Source organism: Xyrauchen texanus, chromosome 11 (assembly GCF_025860055.1).
Source record: "Xyrauchen texanus isolate HMW12.3.18 chromosome 11, RBS_HiC_50CHRs, whole genome shotgun sequence".
Classification (NCBI taxonomy): domain Eukaryota; kingdom Metazoa; phylum Chordata; class Actinopteri; order Cypriniformes; family Catostomidae; genus Xyrauchen; species Xyrauchen texanus.
The window spans coordinates 2,399,481-2,422,947 of NC_068286.1; the positions used below are offsets into that span (position 1 = coordinate 2,399,481).

At 38.1% G+C, this 23,467-nt stretch overlaps 2 protein-coding genes across 2 annotated transcripts in view; both read right to left on the bottom strand.

Moving 5' to 3' along the window:
• Window positions 1–243: 243 nt before the first annotated feature.
• LOC127651903 (polymeric immunoglobulin receptor-like) lies at window positions 244–4,097 on the bottom strand. The gene is made up of 7 exons (XM_052137953.1): window positions 3,956–4,097; window positions 3,468–3,779; window positions 2,989–3,315; window positions 2,847–2,864; window positions 1,234–1,332; window positions 781–827; window positions 244–571 (listed from the first exon to the last, which is right to left on the bottom strand). The coding sequence occupies exons 1-7, from the start codon at window positions 3,996–3,998 to the stop codon at window positions 506–508; spliced, it is 912 nt and encodes a 303-aa protein (XP_051993913.1). The 5' UTR covers window positions 3,999–4,097; the 3' UTR covers window positions 244–505.
• Window positions 4,098–9,154: 5,057 nt separating this feature from the next.
• Window positions 9,155–23,467, bottom strand: part of LOC127651998 (uncharacterized) — an 80,443-nt gene continuing 66,130 nt past the window's right edge. Inside the window, exons 5-13 of the mRNA XM_052138062.1 lie at window positions 20,461–20,778; window positions 20,062–20,382; window positions 18,599–18,916; window positions 18,200–18,520; window positions 14,901–15,218; window positions 14,549–14,824; window positions 13,448–13,546; window positions 11,205–11,248; window positions 9,155–11,107 (exon numbers count right to left, since the gene is read on the bottom strand). Of these exons, the coding sequence (XP_051994022.1) occupies window positions 10,805–11,107; window positions 11,205–11,248; window positions 13,448–13,546; window positions 14,549–14,824; window positions 14,901–15,218; window positions 18,200–18,520; window positions 18,599–18,916; window positions 20,062–20,382; window positions 20,461–20,778 (2,318 nt within the window). The 3' untranslated portion in view covers window positions 9,155–10,804. The remainder of the gene's footprint in view (window positions 11,108–11,204; window positions 11,249–13,447; window positions 13,547–14,548; window positions 14,825–14,900; window positions 15,219–18,199; window positions 18,521–18,598; window positions 18,917–20,061; window positions 20,383–20,460; window positions 20,779–23,467) is intronic.

The following is a 23,467-nucleotide window of genomic DNA, read 5'->3' on the forward strand; positions in this document are numbered from 1 at the left end:
TCACCTCTTAAATTGATAAGTGTAGGACAATTAAAACATTAAACACTTGAATAATCATATTAAACATTGAATAATCATATGCTGGTGGTGGTTGAGATTCCTGTCTTCTCCATGTAAACGTGCTTTGAGGATAGTGTCAGAAAAGTAATAAGATTTAAGCAAATAAAACATAATCAAAGCAAGTAATATTTCAGTTTTAAATGTTTAATCGTTTTACAGAATATCAACATGAAATATCACATAGTTATGACTCAAGCTGTGAATATCTCCAGTCATGATCACACACAGGCGATGTCCAGGTAACCTCAAATCAAGTGATTCATTCTCCAGAAGAGCAGTGCTGAAACACAACTCACGTAAAATGTCCAAATTTCTCGCAACTTTAAGTTTCAACCACAGATGAAGCTAGAGAGCACAAAGTTACATAGTGCCGCTTTAAGAAATGAAAATGATCATAAGAATAGATGTGGCTGGTGTGTAAATCTGCTGTGTTGAGATGTCGTGTTTACGGTTTAATGTTCACGTAAAGGGATTCCAGTGTCTGATTCTCATAATAGACAGTAGTACACACCTGAAAGAGAGATTGATCGTTTTAATTATTCATATTTATTCCTTTCGGCAAAATTTTATTAGATTTCTTATTCTTTAATTTATTTCTATTCCAAACATCACTCTAGATTGAATTCACACACACACACACACACACACACACACACACACACACACACACACACACACACACACACACACACACACACACACACACACACACACACACACCTCATCACAATCTCTTGTGTTTGTCTGATTTGGTGATGATATTGAACCTGTGGAAAGAGGATGAGATTGAGGTTAGGATATTTTAATATCATGATCTGTGATAATTTGTGTCCAAAATCTTTATATTTAAAGATTTGGGGACATTCTCATTTAGACTGAAATAAATAAATACATTTTAGGAGTATATTTATGTAAAGTGTGTGTGAGCGTGTGTGTGCGTGTGTTTGTGTGAGTGTGTGTGTGAGTGTTTGTGTGTGTGTGTGTGTGTGATGTGTGTGTGTGTGTGCGTGTGTGTGTGTATGTGTGAGTGTGTTTGTGAGTGTGCATGTGTGAGTGTGTGTATATGTGAGTGTGAGTGTGTTTGTGTATGTGAGTGTGTGCGTGTGTGTGTGTGAGTGTGTGTGTGCATGTGTGAGTGTGTGTGTGTGTGTGTGTGTGTGTGTGTAAGTTTACCATTTGATTCATCACGTCTCAGCTTGAGCAACAACAAACTCAGTCCTCCAATTAACAGTAGTGTCAAACACACACTCATAATAATGATCACATAGATGTCTAGACACACACACACACACACACGAACACACACACAAGGAGAAACAAAGAAATAGATGAATGTACATTAAAATAGCAATAATTAACACATTAAAATACTAAACGAAAAAATCAGTCTCATTCAATTGAACTTTAAAACCCAATGATTCGTGCGTTCTGTGAAAATCTTTCTCAGCGAGTCCACAGAATTTTGCTAGATTGATGGAATTTCTGGTTGACTTGTGGAAATGCGATTGGTTTGTATTTTATGTGTAGCCAGTCACTGTTTGCTTACTTGCAAACAGTGTAAAGTTGGACTCAAGGGATTAGATTCTTGCTTTTTAAATGTTGTAAGATGTCTTAAAATTCCCTCGACAATAAGTGCTGTTATCATAATTATCAAGTGAAACTAAAGTTTCGTCTAAAACAGCAATGTTATGATCAGAAACCACTCGCAAAGTGCTCCAGTCCCAGATGCTCTTCTTCCATCGGCTGCGTACAGAAGAATTGACTTAGGAACATCTGTTTGAAAACGTTTTGGAATAATTAGTTATTAAGTAATAATTAGTGCTCTTTTCACTTTATTGACAAGAAGTCAAGATTGCTTATATTATCCACCGTTACGGTCCAGCTACGATAGACGTCCAGAAACAGAGCGCAATGAATTACATATAAACGATCACATTATTGTGCTAACAGGTGTGTGTACATGTGCTGACATTTTGAGAGTTTGGTCATTTCTATTCAGCATTGGCCTTTTTATTGGTATTATTACTGAGATAATGATTATTAGATGAGACATGTACAGTAGTGAGAAGTTTTATCACATTATATTTGTCATGCTGCCATTTTTTAGATAAAATAGTCTCATCTGTAATACACGAGCATCCTGCTGTTTAGACCGCCCCTGTATCTGCAGTAAGTACATCATCTCAGTACAACAAACTCTTCAGATTCTGACTAGAACTCAATATATGCTTTAAAATAATCATAATTATTTACAGTCCTCAAAACATGTCCAACTTTACAGCTGTGAAGATGCTAATAGGCTACATAACTTTTCAGGTTAGTCTGCTCAGTTTCTCCCATTGATGGATAAAGACTCGTCAAAATAACTAAAATGCTTCTGTTTTTGATATTTGGCCATCATCCTCAAACCCACAATCATTAACAGATAGATGGGGAAGAACAATATCGCCTCGTTATAATTCTGTTATCATTTGTTCTGTCATTGTTAATGCTGCGTTAAGACATATCATCACTTGTTTACGCTTCCACTTAAGTTACGCTCACATCGCCCGCAAAGGTTCATGGGAATCAGGAGTAATGTGGATTGCTTAGTTGTTCTAATAACTGTTAGATAACTCAGTTTGTCATCCTATATAAATATCATAATTCAACTCAACTGAGCTAAAACAACTGCACAATGTATCATTTCACTCATCAACATTCAGATGTGCATTCTTGTCAAATCCATAAAAACTGAAGATGCGCTTCTCAATAAAAGCATGTCTGATTAATGTAAACAATCTTACCAGATGCACCTGTTGGATCTTGTTGTTCAGGGAAGCAATTTCCACCATTAGCGATGATATGAAATGTTCATAAAATGAAAGTAATTAAAATATTATAATAAAATTGATATGGATTTTGCAAAAAAATGGTATCTTACTATACCTGTAATATGAAGATGAACTTCTGTTAAGAGGGAGTTGTAGCTAATTTCTCCAAATGTGTTGAATGCTCCACAGACATAGACCCCATCATCATGTTTATTCACATTAATAATAGTGACAGTGAAGACATTTTCCTGCCAGTTTACATTAAGAGAAAATCTGTCTCCTGTAGTTGCACCTCGAGTGGAAGAAATCGTCTGTAGAGATCCATTCTGGACTTTGAACAACAGCTTTGCAAAATATTTGTATGTCTCTGGATATTTGCATCTGATGGTAACAGTTCCTCCTAAATCAGCCGTCTGTTTCTCTAATGTCCCACAGCAGGGCTCTGAAAACCAGAGAAAACACACAAAATCATTGTAGATTCAATTAAATGCTCATATTAATGGTCACAAATCACATTGGTGTAAAATAATGTCTTAGGCTAGCATATAAAATGTTAAAATTATAGTCTCAATAGAGGAAATAAATATTTCTTACCATGTTGCACATGTAATGTCACATCCTCAGACCATTTACTGCCTGCTTTAAATTTGTATTCTCCTGTATCAGTTATTGTCAGGTTTCGAATGAGGACACTGAGGAAGCCGACAGATTTATTTTCAGTCATTGAGAATCTCTTGTCAGGAATCCATAAATGATCTTGTGCCGTTGTCACGGTTGTACACTCATCATCTGTCTTTTTACAAAAGCTTTTTGGACTCTGTCTAGAATTTTCTGGGGTTTTAAATGTAACAATGACACTTCCTCCTGTGATGCCAGTCACATTGTCTGTAGTACAGCTCACATGACCTGTCAATCAAAATTCAGTTCTTGTTTTAGTTATCTTGAGAGCTGATACTGAACAAGATAAAATAGCACCCAATATATATATATATATAAGAATAGTATATTGTATGACACAAAGTCTATTAGAGAAATGTAAATCTATCTAAGAATAAACAAAGTAAGTTAAAGAAGTGTCTGACCCATGATCAGGATGGTGAAGAAGAGGAGGAGGATCTTCATCATTGATGTGTAAACTCCCGCTCCAGTGAATCTATTTTGAAGAGCTCTTGGTTATTTTCTTCAACACTTATAGACACTGAGAGTGATTTTATGTCCCTCTTTCTCACTGTCTTAACGCAATGAACAGCTCCACCTCTTCCCTTCCCTTTTCTCTCTCATTGACTTTCTGATGTTGTGAAGAAATACTGTTATACTGTAATGAACTTACAGAAGTTGCGTTATTTTGCAGTTGTGCACTATACTCTTAAATCAATCTAAATATTAAAGAAAGTGATGTAACCAATCCAATTAAGACCAATTCACACTGCCCCATCAAATGTTTGTTGGATTTTGTTGGGTCAGTGTGTTCGCTCTGTTGGTGTTTGTTGGGTTTTGTTGGGTCAGTGTGTTCACTCTGTTGGTGTTTGTTGGGTTTTGATGGGTCAGTGTTTAACTCTGTTGGTGTTTGCTGGGTTTTGATGGGTCAGTGTTTCACTCTGTTGGTGTTTGTTGGGTTTTATTTTGTTGGGTCAGTGTTTTCGCTCTGTTGGTGTTTGTTGGGTTTTGTTGGGTCAGTTTTTTCGCTCTGTTGGTGTTTGTTGGGTTTTGATGGGTCAGTGTTTTCACTCTGTTGGTGTTTGTTGGGTTTTGATGGGTCAGTGTTTCACTCTGTTGGTGTTTGCTGGGTTTTGATGGGTCAGTGTTTCACTCTGTTGGTGTTTGTTGGGTTTTATTTTGTTGGGTCAGTGTTTTCGCTCTGTTGGTGTTTGTTGGGTTTTGATGGGTCAGTTTTTTCACTCTGTTGGTGTTTGTTGGGTTTTGATGGGTCAGTGTTTCACTCTGTTGGTGTTTGTTGGGTTTTGATGGGTCAGTGTTTCACTCTGTTGGTGTTTGTTGGGTTTTATTTTGTTGGGTCAGTGTTTTTGCTCTGTTGGTGTTTGTTGGGTTTTGTTGGGTCAGTTTTTTCGCTCTGTTGGTGTTTGTTGGGTTTTGATGGGTCAGTGTTTTCACTCTGTTGGTGTTTTTTGGGTTTTATTTTGTTGGGTCAGTGTTTTCGCTCTGTTGGTGTTTGTTGGGCCAGTGTGTTCACTCTGTTGGTGTTTGTTGGGTTTTGTTGGGTCAGTGTTTAACTCTGTTGGTGTTTGTTGGGTTTTGATGGGTCAGTGTTTTCACTCTGTTGGTGTTTTTTGGGTTTTATTTTGTTGGGTCAGTGTTTTCGCTCTGTTGGTGTTTGTTGGGCCAGTGTGTTCACTCTGTTGGTGTTTGTTGGGTTTTGTTAGGTCAGTGTGTTTGCTCTGTTGGTGTTTGGGTTTTGTTGGGTCAGTGTTTTCACTCTGTTGGTGTTGGTTGGGTTTTGTTGGATCAGTGTGTTCATTCTGTTGGTGTTTGTTGGGTTTTCTTGGGTTAGTGTTTTCACTCTATTGGTGTTTGCTGGGTCAGTGTTTTCGCTCTGTTGGGTCAGTGTGTTCACTCTGTTGGTGTTTGATGGGATTTGTTGGGTCAGTGTGTTCACCCTGTTGGTGTTTGTTGGGTCAACGTGTTCACTCTGTTGGTGTTTGTTGGGCCAAAGTGTTCGTTCTGTTGGTGTTTGATGGGTTTTGTCGGGTCAGTGTTTTCGCTCTGTTGGTGTTGGTTGGGTTTTGTTGGTTCAGTGTTTACGCTCTGTTGGTGTTTTTTGGGTTTGTTAGGTCAGTGTTTTTGCTCTGTTGGTGTTTGTTGGGTTTTGTTGGGTCAGTGTTTTCACTCTGTTGGTGTTTGTTGGGTTTTGTTAGGTCAGTGTATTTGCTCTGTTGGTGTTTGGGTTTTGTTGGGTCAGTGTTTTCTCTCTGTTGGTGTTTGTAGGGTCAGTGTTTTCACTCTGTTGGTGTTGGTTGGGTTTTGTTGGATCAGTGTGTTCGCTCTGTTGTTGTTTGTTGGGTTTTCTTGGGTCAGTGTTTTCACTCTGTTGGTGTTTGCTGGGTCAGTGTTTTCGCTCTGTTGGTGTTTGTTGGGTCAGTGTGTTCACTCTGTTGGTGTTTGATGGGATTTGTTGGGTCAGTGTTTTCGCTCTGTTGGTGTTGGTTGGGTTTTGTTGGTTCAGTGTTTATGCTCTGTTGGTGTTTTTTGGGTTTGTTAGGTCAGTGTTTTCACTCTGTTGGTGTTTCTTGGGTTTTATTTTGTTGGGTCTGTGTTTTCGCTCTGTTGGTGTTTGTTGGGTTTTGTTGGATCAGTGTGTTCGCTCTGTTGGTTTTTGTTGGGTTTAGTTGGGCCAGTGTGTTCGCTCTGTTGGTTTTTGTTGGGTTTAGTTGGGCCAGTGTGTTCGCTCTGTTGGTGTTTGATGTGTTTTGTTGGATCAGTGTGTTCGCTCTGTTGGTTTTTGTTGGGTTTAGTTGGGCCAGTGTGTTCGCTCTGTTGGTGTTTGATGTGTTTTGTTGGTTCAGTGTTTTCACTCTTTTGGTGTTTTTTTATTTTGTTGAGTAAGTGTGTGCTATGTTTGTGTTTGTTGGGTTAGTTTGACAATGACAGTTTTAATTCTTTACATTCTAAATCCAACAGCCAGCTTTAGAATTTTGGGTTTTGTTTTAGTTTGTTGGAGTTTGTTGGGGCAGTGTGGATTGGCCATTATATGAGCTTGATTAGGAAGTCATTATTAATAGAGGCCAATGGTCAAATTTGGCCAAGACACTTAGTTTACACCCCTATACATTATATACACCAATCAGCCACATCACTGAAACCACCTGCCTAATATTCACCTCGTGCTGCCAAAACAGTGCCAACCCGCATCTCAGAATAGAATTCTGAGATTATATTCTTCTCACCACAATTGTACAGAGCAGTTATCAACAAGGTGTTTCTGTCCACAGAACTGCCACTCACTGGATGTTTCTTTGTTTTTGGCCCCATTCTGGGTAAATTCTAGTGACTGTAGTGTGAAAATCCCAGGAGATCAGCAATTACAGAAATAGTCAAACCAGCCCATCTGACACCAACAATCATCCATGCAATTATCTAATCAGCCAATCATGTGGAAGCAGTGCAGTGCATAAAATCATGCAGATATGGGTCAGGAGCTTCAGTTAATCTTCACATCAACTATCAGAAAGGGAAATTTTTTTTATCTCATTGATTTGGAGTGTGGCATGATTATTGGTGCAGATGGGCTGATTTGAGTATTTCTGGGATTTTCACACACAACAGTCTCTAGAATGGTGCCAAAAACAAAAAACATCCAGTGAGCGGCAGTTCTGTGTATGAAACACATGAGAGAGTTCAACAGAGAATGGCCAGACTGGTTTGAACTGATAAAGTCTACGGAACTCAGATAACCGCTCTGTACAATTGTAATGAGAAGAATATCATCTCTGAAAGCTATTCTGATATTCGAGTTGGCGCTGTTTTGGCGGCACGAGGGGGACCTACACAATATTAGGCAGGTGGTTATAATGTTGTGGCTGTTTGGTGTATATATATATATATATATATATATATTGTCCATTTGCATCTGTTCTTATACATTAGCCACTATTTTTTAAAAAGTGTCTATGTGTGTTTTTCAATTTAAGTTCTTCCTCTTTTGAACAACCTCTGAGTGATTGGGATGGGATAAGTTGAAATTGGTAACAAAGGATGTGGGGAAACTTCTGTTAGTGTACACAAACCGTTATTGCAAAAATGTCTCTTTACAAAACATGCATTCAATACATACTGTTCAATCAAGCATCCTTTCAAATGTAGTGAGCAACTCACTAGTTTATGTGCTTGTTCTAAACCCAGACATGTGAAAAGTGTTGTTTTTTAAAGTGGACTCAGAATGAAGAAAGAACTGGAGAGAAATTATGGAGAAATTATTGATTCAGGCCCAAGCCTAGCTTCACAAATGTAGATTTGTTTTGTCCTGCACTACAGCGTCCCTGTTATCTGTTGCCTTGCTGCAAGTCCTCCTTTTGTATAGGCCTACTGCTTACTGCTTTTGAGATGTTCTTGAAACTTTGGCATTTACTTGGTACATCTATTTTACTTACATCAATGAACTATATGCAAAAATGACATATTAGTATGCTAATAAATATGAATAAAACAACAACAAAATAAAACATGTTTTAATTAGGGATGCACAATACTGTATATCATTTGCCGATAACCTGGAAAATCGACCGATAATTGAATTGCTGCTGTCATTAATCTCTTATTGTTTATTTACTTCCAGCTGTAATGCACATGCACATTCATAACACACACAAACCACCACTGTACTTGCAGTCCAGCTAGTCCAGCCTGGCACTAATAATGTATACAGTGTACATGTATACAGAGATTAGGGTTTGTTGATGTTTAATATTCGTTACTTGTAGTTTATCGCCTCTGTAAACACCTACAGCACATAAATGGGCATCATCATTTATGCAAGTGCATTATTATTTATGTCTCATTTAAATCAGCATACATCTGTAATATAGGCACATTTATGGTTCATGTTACATCTGTCGAACCTTAAATAGGAGCCAAATTCCAAGCTTTTAAATGACACCTACTTTAAAAGGAGAAGCTTTTAATGAATTAAAGATTTAAACATATATATATATATATATATATATATATATATATATATATATATATATATATATATATATATATATATATATATATATATATATATATATATATATATACACTATATGGCTAGAAATATGTGGACACCCCCTTCTAATTAAAGAGTTTGGTTACTCCGTTAATACCAGTTAATAATTCTACTCTAAAAAATGGCATTCTAGGGCATTCGGTGCTTTATGGCAACAGTTTGGGGAGAGTCTTTTTCTATTCCAGCATGGAAATGCCCCTGTGCACAAAGCAAAGTCCATAAAGAAATGGTTTAATGTGTCTGATGTGGAAGAAATTGACTGGCCTGCACAAAGCCCAGACCTGACCCCCACTGAACACCTTTGGGGTCAATTGGAATGCCAACTGAAAGCCAGACCCAATCGCCCAACATCAGTGCCGGACCTCAGTGATGCACGTGTCTGAATGGGAGCCATGTTACTACATACAGTATAGTGGAAAGCCTTCCCAGAAGAGTGGAAGTTATTGCACCAAAGGGGGAAATTGATGCCTATGGTTTGGTGTCCACAAACCTTCCTTAAACAGGACAGTAAAAACAAAAGCAACACTGAATCACAAAATATGAATTATTCTCCAAAAGATTTATTTGATTTGATTGGCTGATTGATCGACGGAAATTAAAAATCTGATCCATGCACTTTGTCTAGTTATAAAAAGCTTATACAAGTTATTTTCAACATTTGTAACTAAACACACAGGGATATTGATAAAAGTCAAACATTAACTACACAAGAAAAAAACAACAGAATTTCTCTGAAATATCAGATACGTGCATGACAATGCTCAGAGACTCATTCATAATCTTTTGAGGAATCCAAAAATGCTGCTAATAAAAATCAGCATTAAAGCAATTAAAATTAAGAAATGGTAGAAAATATAGCAAAACAAATCATTTAATGTTTTTTTTAGATTGATCTGTCTTATGAAAATCCATAAGAATATACATGGCTAGCTGGCTGTTGGTCTTACTGTAATGTCTGTACAACCATCAAACTTAAACTTTTAAAAATAGTGTCAATTTTCAAGCAAGGCTTTGTCCAGCCATCATCACAGTTTCTATCTAGTTATATATTCACTGCACACTTTGAAGTGCTGGACCTTCATGTGGTCTATGATATGAGATTTAGAGAGGACGCCTCAATCCAAATGATTATTTCAGAAATATTGTCTAATTTTAAACTGTTGGCTATTCTTTTGCACAATTAAACTTGGTGCGTATAAGTTATCTAAAAAGGCATTATCTAGAAAATGAAGGCTGCTATGCTTCAGTAGTAAAATGTTACTTTCATAATAAATCATATTTCAGTGTCAATAATATCTGGTAACATGATATCAGGTCTGTTTGGATGGTTTTAGAGGAGTTTTGGGCACTTGTCTCCAGACTAGTTTGGGACTACAGCGGGCCAACATGCTAAACCAGCAAATCACAAAGATGTAGACTGGTTGTAGACTTTTCTCTTCTCAGTAGGGCAGTTCCTAAGTACAAAGTCTACTTAAAGAATAATACATGCCCAGATAATTGCTGGGGCATTCATTGTATGTAGTCAAAAGAGCCCATCCTAACTGCATGTCTACTTATAAACAGTAGAGGAAGACAAACTCAAACAGACCATTTAAATGAAATGATAAATCAGGATTCTTCAATTCACCCTCTATCCACTAAGGATGAGCCTTGGTGGATAGAGTCGCAGAGCAGGAACGGCCTGTATATGTGGTTTAAAGGGTTGCATTTTAAGCCTGGCCTATTATAATATGTGTACGTAAATAATAATGTATTCACATACTTTATGATGCTGACATTGCAAAGCCCTTAAATAATCATTACTGATGAATCGTTTTTGATATGATGTGTCATATACTTGAAAATTGCACTTTAACTAAATAAATGTATATACTGTGAATGGTTCAGACAAATGAACATGACACACAATATTCAATATGAATAAATATCTCAGTCACGCACTGTCTGTACACATACACAACTGACATGATGACAGCAACCAATTGAATGAAGTTGATAACACGCTATAAATTGGCCACTTTATCTTTCTGCTTCCATGAGCTAATTGAACTAAAAATAACTGTTACTGTATAACAGCAACAAAAATGTTTCTATTTTTCATCATTTATACAAGACCTGTGAACCAATGCAAGTTTAAAGAACAATATAATACAGTTATGTCTAACTGAATAATGTGTCTTGTGTGGTGATTTACATTTGTGTTATCAGATTAATGCTCTTCTTTCCTGAAGGTGACTGTATCATCAGTGAGAGAATCTTCATGTTTCTGAAAACTGACAGCAGAATACAGGAGCTCATCAGAGGAGTTTGAGGGGAAATTTGCTGTTGAATATAATACTTCATGACGATTAAAGGGATTTGATGGTAACTGTACTGTAGAATATAACATATGTGGATCAGAAGAGTTTGTGGGGATCTTCACATTATCATATAGTACAGTTTCCTCAGGATGTGAGACTGAATGTTGTCTGAGGTCTTTAATATTCTCATATTCACAGGCAGCATGGGAGACCTGAAAATAGACCACAATCACAGATTAAATACAAGCAAAGACAAACAGTCATTGCGATTTATTTTTGTTGTTTTCTAAAAGTCTCACATGCCCTCACCTGTCCACTTCGCATCTCTCTCCTGTCTGTGGAGCTGCTACGGTCTGTGGAATACAACAAGAGTCAAACCACAAATCAGAATCATCATATAGAACTCGGAAGACTTGCTGTTTTATTTTTTCACCCCCCCTTTTTTTTTTCTATTTTTTTTAAACAATTCAGGACTTTAACATTTGTCTCAACAGTCAACAATGTATTCACCAAACATTAGATCTATTACTTATATCATTTGAATTTACTTTGAGGCCTTTAAATCAAAAAGTATTCTAGCACATGTTATAGTCTTTGAATCATTTTACTGTCTTGCAACACAACAGGTCTGGACTCGTTTCTTCTTGTAGCATTGCATTTGTGTTTGACTCATTGTAAAAGTCAGTTTGTTCATGTGTTGGTGTAAACTCTTGTTCTTTTGTCTTGAACAGATGCTTTCTGTTTCTTCTGTAAACCTTTCCATCAGGTGTGCGAAGAACATGTGATTTTGGCAACTCATGCTTCTTCAGAACTGTTGCAGGTTTCCAGATTTGTCCTTGCTGTATCCTCTGCACCCATTCCTTCAGAGCTGGCATCTACTGACAATGTTAACGGTTTGTTGACATCATAGAATTTCAGTGTTGGTGCATTCGTTGTTAGCGTTTTGAGTTTCTGAAAACTTGTTTCTTGCTCACTTCCCCAGATCCATTCAGCATCATTCTCCAGCAGCTGTCTGAGTGGAGCACTTACTTCTGACAAGTTGGGAATGAACTTGGCAAGATACTGCAACACACCCAGAAATCTTTGAAGAGCTTGTTTGTCTTCTGGTGGAGGTAATTGAACTGCAGCTCTCACCTTCTCTTCATCTGGTTTCAGTCTTTCAGCTGTCAAATCATGACCGATATACTTGATCTGCGAAGTTCTGATCTGACATTTCTTTTTGTTCAGCTTGAGGTTGTACTCTCTTGCCCTTTCAAGGAGTTTTATCAATCTAGTGTCATGCTCTTTTATTGTTTCGCCCCTTACGAGCAGATCATCCACAATGTTTATCACACCATCCAGATCTTCAATCATTTGTTCTATTTGTAGATCTACAGCTCTTTGAAATACTTCAGATGCTGACGATATTCCGAAAGGCAACCGTTGGAATCTGTATCTTCCTATGGGTGTGTTGAATGTACACAATTTGGAGCTATCCTCGTCCAATTGTATCTGCCAGAACCCTTGGTTGGCATCAAGCACAGAGAATACTTTGGTATTTGGCATGTTTGACAAGACTTCTTCTATCGTGAGAAGTGGGTAGCTCTCACGCTTAATTGCCTTGTTCAAATCCTGTGTGTCGAGACATATGCAGATTTGATCTGGCTTGACAATTGTCACCATGCTACTCACCCACTCAGTTGGCTCTGTTTGTCTCACAATGACATTTGAGTTCTCCATACTTTACAGTTCTTCTATTATTCTTTCTTTTAGTGTGACAGGAACTTTCCATGGAGCTTTACTGATGGATCCACTTGAATGCGATGGTATCCAGGCATGCATCCTAGACCAGTGAACAGATCTTCATACTGTTTCAGAATGCCATCATCAACAGACACTTCATGTATTCTTTTAATCATTCCCAAAGCTTGACAAGTAGCTCTTCCTAGTATTGCAGGAGCATCTCTTTCTATGATCTGGAACTGAACTTTGTATTTTTGACCTCTGAACTCACAGGTTAACTGTTTCTGTCCCAATGGGGACATCTGGTGTCCAGAGTACGTAAGCAACTTGCAGGTTGATTTATTCATCTTCTCTGTTGTGCCCAACGAATTGAAAGTCTTTAATGAGAGAACACTACATTACTACACTACTTGCTTGCCTCTCATATTGATCATTTCTCTTTTTCTATCTCTGTTGTGACAGCTTGTATACTTTTCACTTCGTTTCTCTGCACATCTACCATGCCCAGGAACATATATTTGTCACCTACTTCTGTTTTTTCAAGTGTATGCATATTTTTTTTTGCTTTTTTCACTCATTTCGGCACATTTTGGCGAAATGGTTGTTTTTACTGCACAGTCTGCAAATTTGTCCGTAGGCAGGACATTTTCTCTGCTCATGTTTATGGTTTTACGTGACTCCTCTTACGTATCACGGATTAAACTAGAATACGTTACAGTACTACATTTGTCAGATATACATATACATATTTCCATTCTCTAAATCAACATTGTACCAAGTCACATGAGGCCAGTAGACCATTAACAAGTGTGTGTGTTGAAGAACATCACCTGGTGTCTTGACATTTCTAAATTTGTATAATAACAGGACTAATCCACCCATGAGCAGCAGAGCCACACAGATGCCAGCAATGATTTTATCAGAAACATCTGGAGGTCAAATAAAGTGTGAAGAGAGAGAGAGAGAGAGAGAGAGAGAGAGAGAGAGATTTGAGCTTGAGGCATGAAATAAAAATACATAAATAAATTAAATAAAACAAGCTACATTCTGCAAACAACATCCTCAATAAACTAATAAACCACAACATATCAAACACATTCAGCATACGGTCAAACATGAACACACAGACAGTAATAGTGTAAAACATCTAAATTCAAACTTTTTAATAGTGTGATATCATTTGCATCTGTGAATTTCCTAAAATCTATTTGTGGCTCAACAGTTTTCTCACTTCTGCTTTCATAACTAGAGGAAATCACAAAGCCCTCAAAACTCAAAACTCAACCATTTATGAAATTCTAATTCTTCTTCTATCTGTGAGGTCAAGAGAAATAATAATAAACTCTGGACAATGTTGAACAAAGTCATTACATTTAAGGGGCGGAGTCCCATTTCCTGCAATAAGCACAAACTTGCTCAAATATCTTGGACTTTTAATCCCACTATATATCGATATGTATATCAATATTTCAATATTTACTAAAACAACATATTGCCTAGAATCATGTTTCTTTTTTGGGCATGGGATACTACTACTACTACATCATGATAAAATTAAACCAAATTAAAAGGTGTGTGTTTCCCAAAAGCATCATAAGCTTAACCACACAACCCTGTTGTGCCCATCGGGACATTTTTGCCTTTTTCATTTTTGTTTTTCTGTTCATTTTAGCTGTGTTAATGCCATCGGCATACATTTTTCAAAAGGTGTGTATTTGTTTTACCTTGGTTCTTATAATACATTTATAACACACTGTGTACACAATATAGTTACACTCAGGAACTTCAGGACAAAAATGTCCCCATTGAAACTGCCATATTTGATCCCAGTGCCATTAATGACGCCAATAGTCTCTATGATAAACTTAGGCTTGTGATGCTTTTGGGAAACGCCGCCTAGAACTGTCTGCTTTTAGAAAACAGTACTTAACTCTTTTTCACTTCTAGAATGACTTTAGTGACGGCATCAGATCCACACCAGTATATCCCAGAATCCTCTTGTCTCAGATCAGTGATGTTTACAGTAAAGACTCCAGTAGATGCTTCATCACTTAAAGACAATCCATCATCTCTGATTCTCTCCAATGAAACTCCATCCTTTACACACATTGAGGCTTGATGTCCTTTACAGAAGAATGTCTGATGTTCTTCATGATGTTTGCACTTGATTGAGATGTCGTCTCCTTCAGACTGATTCAAGATCAGCTCTGAAAAGAACATCAGTGTCACTCCACACAGTTCAGACACAAGTAATATTCATATTGAGTTGTTCATGTCCCTCACCTTGTTTCCTGATAATGATGAGATGAGTGCAAAGATAATTCACGCCTCTTTCTAATGTCATTGCACAGCAGTATTTCCCAGCATCCTCTGCTGTCAGTCCAGTGATGGTCACAGTAAAGACACTTGCTGTGATGTCATCATTCAGAGTCAGTCTGTCAGTCTTGGTCTCATTCTGGTCTCTCACAGTCTCAATGAGAGGATTTCTATCTCTAGTGGAGCACTTCCCCTTACAGAGATACTTTGACTTTGATTTATAGATCGGATCATACGGACAGATTATTTTAGCAGATTCACCTTCATATCCATATACTGAAGGCACTTGGAAAAAAGATATAATACACTAGTTAATTTGCTTTATTCTTCTTATAATTAAACTATTTTTGAAGTTAGCATGTATTGCATTACTAATCATGTTAACTGTCAAACCATCTTATTTGATCATATTATACAGTGTGTTTTACAAAAGGAGGAATGGATCTCACTTTTGTTCCACCATTATGTCACACGCACAAGAAGAGACAGTCACAATGTCGAATAAAAACAGCTTTATTCGACGAACAAACAGGCAACAGTACAAAAAGGGCAAATCCAGTGAAGAGTCGTCAAGGGGGAGCGTGAGGTCGAAGCCGGGGAATCGTAATACAACAAGGGCAAATCCAGTGAAGAGTAGTCGGGGGGAAGCGTTAGGTCGAAGCCGGGAAAATCAGAGTAGGGAACAGAACAAGACGGGACTAGTGCGAGGATAAGACAGGGGAACTAGGGGATCACTAGTGCTGGCAAAGCGAAGGGGGTAAACTAAACAATAACCAACAAGAGTGAAACGAAAGGGTTGTGATATATATAGGGGAAAACGAACAGTGCAGGTGAAACTAATGATCTAGTGATTGGGACGAGTGCGGGTGAAACTAATACTGGTGATTAGGAGCGAGCGTGTGAGCTCGGGGAGCGAGCCTGTGAGCTCGACGAAGTGAGCGTGTGAGCTCGGGGGGGCGAGTGTGCGAGCTCGGGGAGAGAGCGTGTGAGCTCGACGAAGTGAGCCTGTGAGCTCGGGGGGCGAGCGTGACACATTAGTTGAACTACAATCTAAAGCCGGATCTCATAAAAATTGTGACTGTGGTGATATTATGTGGCTTCCTACACTTACCAAGGTGAAATTTCCACTACGTGGTTCTAGAAACTAGTAAAATTGTATCCAAAACAGATGAGGATTTTAAGGTTAATACTCTAACAAGTTTAAAATCAACAAAACTGTCCTTCCTAGCCTAAACCTTTAACCTAAACCTAACCGATAGTGTCATAAAGCTAGCAGGGGGGTAGAGGATGCACAGATTGCACTTTTAGATCTGCTTTATAGACATTTAGAGGGTCCTGGTACACACGCCAGGCTTTTGTTTTTAGATTTTTCTTCTGCTTTTAATACTATCCAGCCACATGTTTTAGTTAGTAAATTATTATCAGAATTTAATATTGAGAGTAATCTTGTGAGCTGGATTATGGATTTTTTAACAAATAGAACACAGCGAAGTTAAGGTGAATGGTTGTCTTTCTGAAAGGCGTGTCTCTTCCACTGGCTCCCCGCGAGGGTTGTGTACTTTCACCTCTACTATACATCCTCTACACTAACGATTGTAGGAGCCAGTATAGTAATAGACACATCCTGAAATATGCTGATGATACAGTTATTGTCAGTTTACTGCAGAAACATGAATCTCAGCATGGGCCAGTGGTCGATGAGTTTGTCAGTTGGTGCGACAGTTCTTTTCTCCAGCTTAACACCTCTAAAACCAAGGATATGTTTATAGATTTTAGGAGAAAACAACCTGGTTCTCCTCTACCCACCTATATAAAAGGAATAAGCATAGAGGTGGTAGAGCAGTATAAATACCTGGGTACTGTGATAGACAGTAAACTCAAATTTGACATTAACACAGAGATTATCTGCAAAAAGGGACAACAACGATTGTACTTCCTAAGGAAGCTTAATTCTTTTAATGTCGATAAGGTTATCCTGTATTTATTTTATAAATCTTTTATTGAATCTGTTCTTACATTTGCTTTTATTGCCTGGTATGGGGGCATCAGCCTGAGGGAGAAAAATAATCTACGCCATATTGTGAAGGTGGCTGGTAAGTTAATAGGCTGTCCACAGGTTTCCTTGACAAATATTTATGAGAGGCAGGTTATGAGGAAAGCAGATGCCGTATTGGACTGTGTAAATCATCCCCTTCATTGTTCTTTTGAGGTCCTCCCCTCAGGTCAGAGATTTAGAGTCCCTTGTTTTAAGTCCAATAGGACTAAGAACTCTTTTATACCAAGTGCAATTCGGTTGCTAAATTTGTACAATTCTATGACATAGATGGGTAATACTGTAACAGTGTTTTTAACTAGTAGTTTGTGTTGTTTATTGGTATGTGTATGTGGTGTTTAGGCTACCTGTTGTGTCACCTGTATGTTTACCTGGCTGCAAGACAAGTTTCCCTTAGGGGACAATAAACTGAACCTAACCTAAAAGCAAATGCAAGATGAAAAACAGATGCAGCAACTGCCACCCTATCCTCCCCTGTCAATTTTCAAGGGGGGACGTGCACGTAAGCGTATTTAGCGGAAGATGTTAGCTGCATCCAAAAATTTAGGTTGCTGACTTGCTGTCTAACCAGTTGTGGCAGGGCGGAGGGCGGGGCCGGGTCGTGATTCTACACACCTGGTCCCTTATCGGCTAATCAAGCCTCCGAGAGGGATAAAGGCCGACTGCAGAGGATGGTGCGGGGGAGAGAGATCGTTTACAGACATGTCCGTCATGTGTGTGTTTGTGTCTTTTGTTTAAGTTTATAATTAAAATATAATTTATATTGCCAAGCCGGTTCTCGCCTCCTCCTTTCCCTTGAACTACGTTACACCAGTTAACAGCTTAACTGATTTTTAAATTAATGGAAATCTTAAGTAAACTGGTCTAAGAACAGTTTGAAAAGCACTGTATACAACCTCCAAAGGTAACATTTTCCAGTATTAGGATGATTTAAACACTGATATAAACACGGAGACTGTGCGCTACAGCGAAATCTATCCATGTGGCGCTTATCCTCCCGTGGTTTATTTTCACATTTTTCACCCGCTGGGCGAACATTGTTCACCCTATCATTTACAAAAGACACAGCAAACATGTACTCAAGAAGCTGCATGACTTTAGCCATCACACATGACTCTAGCACATATGTTGCAGGACCAGTTAGATAGAAATCTTTACGGATGGGGTAGAGATTTTAAAGGTCAGAGTATAGAAGTAAAGTATATTTACTTACTAGTCAATGCGAGTTGGATATTTGTCATCAGAGAGATGGAAGTCAGATGTTCTCCACTGGTTTGTGTTCCACACCAGTAAACTCCAGCATCTCTCACTGTCAGATTACTGATGCTCACAGTAAAAACTCTTGCTTCATTTCTCTCAGATAAAGAACTCATTTGTGTCACTTCAGATGTGGTGACAGTTTGACAGATGTGATCATCATCCTCTTTACAAAAGTGTGTTGAACTGACTTCATGTTCCTCTGGGATCTGACAGATGATGTTCACTTCCTCACCAACATAAACAGATTTCATTGTCTTCTTCACCAGTGAAGCATCTACAAAACATGAAAAACATCAACAGAAATAAGAACAAATACTTTTAGACATGTTGGAGAGTATTTCAAGTTCCTCACCGTCTTTGATGTCCAGCGTGACTTGAGTAACTCTGTCAGTATATTGAGACACATTGACTCCACACCTGTATGTTCCAGCATCTCCAGCATTCAGATCTCTAAAGAACACCATCAAGACTCCTCCTCTGGTGTCATCATATAAAGAAACATTTCCATTTTCCATCCATTTATTCTCAACTCCTGCAGACTTAACATCAGAACATCCCTCATCTGATTCTTTACAGATATATTTGGGGTTGGTTTTGTACTGAGGGTGTTCACACTTGATGATGATCTGACCTCCTGAGTAACCGCTCACTCTATATGAACCCACTTTATCTGGAAATTAGAAGTTTTTTAAAACATGTTATCTTATTAACTTCAAATCAAGTTGCTTTCGTTACTTTGCACCACCTCTAAAATACAAATATACTTGATAGTTAAAGATAGTAAAACAGAATGGCTGATGGAGTCAGACAGTGATGTTAGATTGGCCAATTTAGCCCTCTCAAATACTTTTTTGTCTGTTATGCGGTAACATATATTGTGTTCATGTTTCTAGATTGCTGACATTTTGAAAGTTTAAATTCATTGCCCTACACTAGGTGAACAGCACGTCACTACTGGAGATTTACATTTTAAACCACTTGGTGAACAATTGACCAAAAATGAGAGGGAAGTGTTTCCATGATTCTAGAATGGAGCTGCTTCACATCATGGGAAAGCAGTAACAGTAAGACAGGTAAAAGCTCCTGCAGTGACTGACACTGTCTTACTCAACGGCAGTCTTGCACACAAATCAATAATCAACATTTGAGCGTGTGATTCGAGTGTGTGTTCCGCGATACTGATTCCCTGGAAAATGTTGGCCACCACTGTGCAGAATGAAAATATACAGAGCTACTTAGAAGACAGGGAATGGAAGTGGAGCGTAGCTCTAGCGGGAAGAACAGCAGCTGTACATCATCACATCATTAGCTGGGTAACTCCTAGCCAATCGCACGTAAGCCAATGCTTTATAAGTCCGCTCACAATCTATCACATTGCTGTTTCGGTGTGCTAACACTGCAACCTCCACCTCCCCACCACCACCAGTTGAGCCCTGTCCCACAGGGGGGTTGGCTCCTCGCCCCTGCCTCCTATCTCCGGCAGGACATGACGGTTCCGGGTACAACTCCCTCGGACTGCCGGACAGGGCCTACGCCAAAGAGAGAGACATCACCTCCCGTTTTAAATCTATCAAATAAATGACATCTCAAACTTCACTCAAGCCTGCGTGTCTTCCCGATAGAAGTGTATTTATTTCCTGAAATAGTTTTAAGTTCCCTGGGATTAGTTTTGTGTTCCCTCACAATACGTTTGTGTTTTGTTGCATTACAATTTGCATATATTCGTGAAAAGTTTCTCCACATGGGGTTGGGGTGTCCTGTATGCCAGAGATCATTTTTGCTTTATTTGTTCAGAGTAAACTGTTTTCTACTCACTGATGAGTTTGAGTTGAACTTCAGTGGTCAGAGAGATGAAGGTCAGATGTTCTCCACTGGTTTGTGTTCCACACCAGTAAACTCCAGCATCTCTCACTGTCAGATTACTGATGCTCACAGTAAAAACTCTTGCTTCATTTCTCTCAGATAAAGAACTCATTTGTGTCACTTCAGATGTGGTGACAGTTTGACAGATGTGATCATCATCCTCTTTACAAAAGTGTGTTGAACTGACTTCATGTTCCTCTGGGATCTGACAGATGATGTTCACTTCCTCACCAACATAAACAGATTTCATTGTCTTCTTCACCAGTGAAGTATCTACAAAACATCAAAAACATCAACAGAAATAAGAACAAATACTTTTAGACATGTTGGAGAGTATTTAAAGTTCCTCACCGTCTTTGATGTCCAGCGTGACTTGAGTAACTCTGTCAGTATATTGAGACACATTGACTCCACACCTGTATGTTCCAGCATCTCCAGCATTCAGATCTCTAAAGAACACCATCAAGACTCCTCCTCTGGTGTCATCATATAAAGAAACATTTCCATTTTCCATCCATTTATTCTCAACTCCTGCAGACTTAACATCAGAACATCCCTCATCTGATTCTTTACAGATATATTTGGGGTTGGTTTTGTACTGAGGGTGTTCACACTTGATGATGATCTGACCTCCTGAGTAACCGCTCACTCTATATGAACCCACTTTATCTGTCAATCACAAATATCACATTATACAACTCATCAGATCTGACACAATCAACCTAATGTATCTATTCAAGTATAAACTGTAAATTCAAGAGCACCAAACACAGACTCTCAAAATTTGTACTGGATTTTATTGAGGGTTTGTTGTACTCACTCATAATGTGTAGATGAACAGTTGTAGTAATGATGGAGTAACTGTACGAGTGTCTGTAGATCTGAACTGCACATAAATAAACTCCTCCATCATCTGGTTTCACATCAGTAATTCTCACAATGAAGAAATGTTTATCTCGGTCATCAGAAATACTGAATCTTCCTTTCTTCTTCCATGTGTCAATGCTGGAGATCTCCTCATTAATAGAGTTTTGTTCTTCTTTGAATATTGTCTTCCTGTTATATTTGTGATTCTGTGAATATTCACAGCTGAACTCGGCAGTTTTTCCACTATTCACAGTCACAGTTTTTGACTTCCCACAACATGAATCTTTAATACACAAGATATTATGATAAATATTGTACCATGTAACAACAAATGTCTTAAACTGTATCTTTATTTGTTTAGTTATAAAATGATTTAGATCAATCAAATGACTTGCCCTCTTTCACATTCAATGTAATTTCAATGAACCTCTGATTATTAAACCCCATCCGGTAACTTCCAGCATCTGTTGTGTTCAGTTCTTTGATGAAGATCATGAGATTTCCATTATTATTATGAAACAGAGTGAATCTCCCTTCAGTAATCCAGTGATGATGTTTCTTATATTGTATAATTCTTCTGTATGGGTCATATTTCTCAATGTATTTAAAACAGTTATCACACCAAAACATCCGGGAATTAACAAGAACACTTCCTCCAGAATATCCAATCACATCAAAGCATCTCACTGAACCTGTCAATCATATTAATATTGTTATCGTCATTACTTTTATGGCCAGTTGAGCCTCCACAAATAAGCAGCTATTGAACTGTTGATTACAGTTTGTCAGTACATGTCATTTGGTGTAGAATGATCAACAGAATTCATCAGGATTGCTGTAATACTGTAAGAGAAGTGTATTGACCTGAGATGAGGTAGAAAGTGAAGATGAGGAAGATCTTCATTGTGAGTTGAGTTCAGCTTCACAGCAGTTCTGATTCTCCTCACAGGATGTTTGTCTTCTTTAAGTTCAATGTTCTCTGTGTGTCTCTCTCTGTCTCTACATCTGTCTGCTTTAGTTACTTCCTCTTTATTCAGCTCTTTATCAGTAATGATCAGCTTTACTGGCCCCTCCCACCATCACCGTTCACTCAGTATTAAACACAGAGGAACAGCGACCTCTAGCGGATGTGATTGAACATGTGAGACAAATCACAAATAAGTTAAGAAGATCAGATTACATGGGTTAATGGTTTACAAGAAGATTCCTACTTCAGTTAACCTGGTTGATTACCCAGACTCTTCATAAAATAATACTAATAATACATCTCTTCATGAGATGACTTTGAACTTGAACTGTTTCTGTAAATTGCTCAAGATGCAAACTTGTTGTGTGTTTTTTCCCCCTTCATATTCACAGTCTGTTAAAAAACTTTATGACTAACATACTCTGCACTGCCTCAAATGATCTATCCAATCATCAATGACGATAGGGGGAACCAGGATTGTGCACCTCTTCTGGTTTAAGACACTTCCAGCTATTTTACAGATACAAATACTAATTTATGCTGCTTTATATTGCAGGCTTGCAATACGTATCATCACATTGTTTTATGTAATTATTATTTTCATGAACACCTTGGTTCGTAATACATCGATTTTTTACAATTTATCACATCTTACCATTGTTACATCATAAACTATTGCACAGGCTGATGGAATGAGAGATCAGGCGCTGAAACACTCAGATCCGTCTGTCACGACTACCACAAACTTTACACAACCAGAAGAGAGAGCGAAATAGAGAGCACATATACAGCTGCACTTTTAATGCATCTCAAACTTTCATTGTCAGAGAACATTCTCTTCTAGAAACATACAGTATAGAAAATAAATGAAGGCAACTTTGGAGATTTTGCAGTTAAATATTAACGGAGGTTTACATGGAGACAAAAAATACTGCATCATCACACTTTCGGCAAAGTAAAAAGCATATGTTATTATTGTCTCTCAATATAACTCACAGCAACAACAAGTGAATGATCTACTCACTCTTTTACTGTAAAAGCTGAGAAAATGATCTGACAATAGCATGTCATTCTGCTTTACAACATGTGGTTGTGTCTCACGGCAGTTCGTGACATTGTCACGAAATTTAATCTATTGATTCGTGTTCATGGACACGAGTTTCCCCATTTTTCGTGTCACTCAGCACGACTTTCAATCTAATGTATTTCAATGGGACGTATTTTTCGTGCCTGCACCACGCTATTCTTCCGAGAGCACAGTATTGTTTTTTCACAATTGTTATTCATTTTGCAAACTTTAAGAGCTACATTACTCAACAGTTAATCAAGAGATTTTAATCCTCGTTTTTTTGCTTTATATTCGGTAGGCTACTCAACATTCATCTATTTTTTCGTGTCCAAAGGGCACACATATCCTTCTTTTTTTTTTAAGTTTGCAAAAGGAATAGCCTAACATTTGAGGAAAAAACAGTGTGCTCTCGAAAGAAAGGCGTGGTGCATACGCTCCATTAAACAATGGATAAA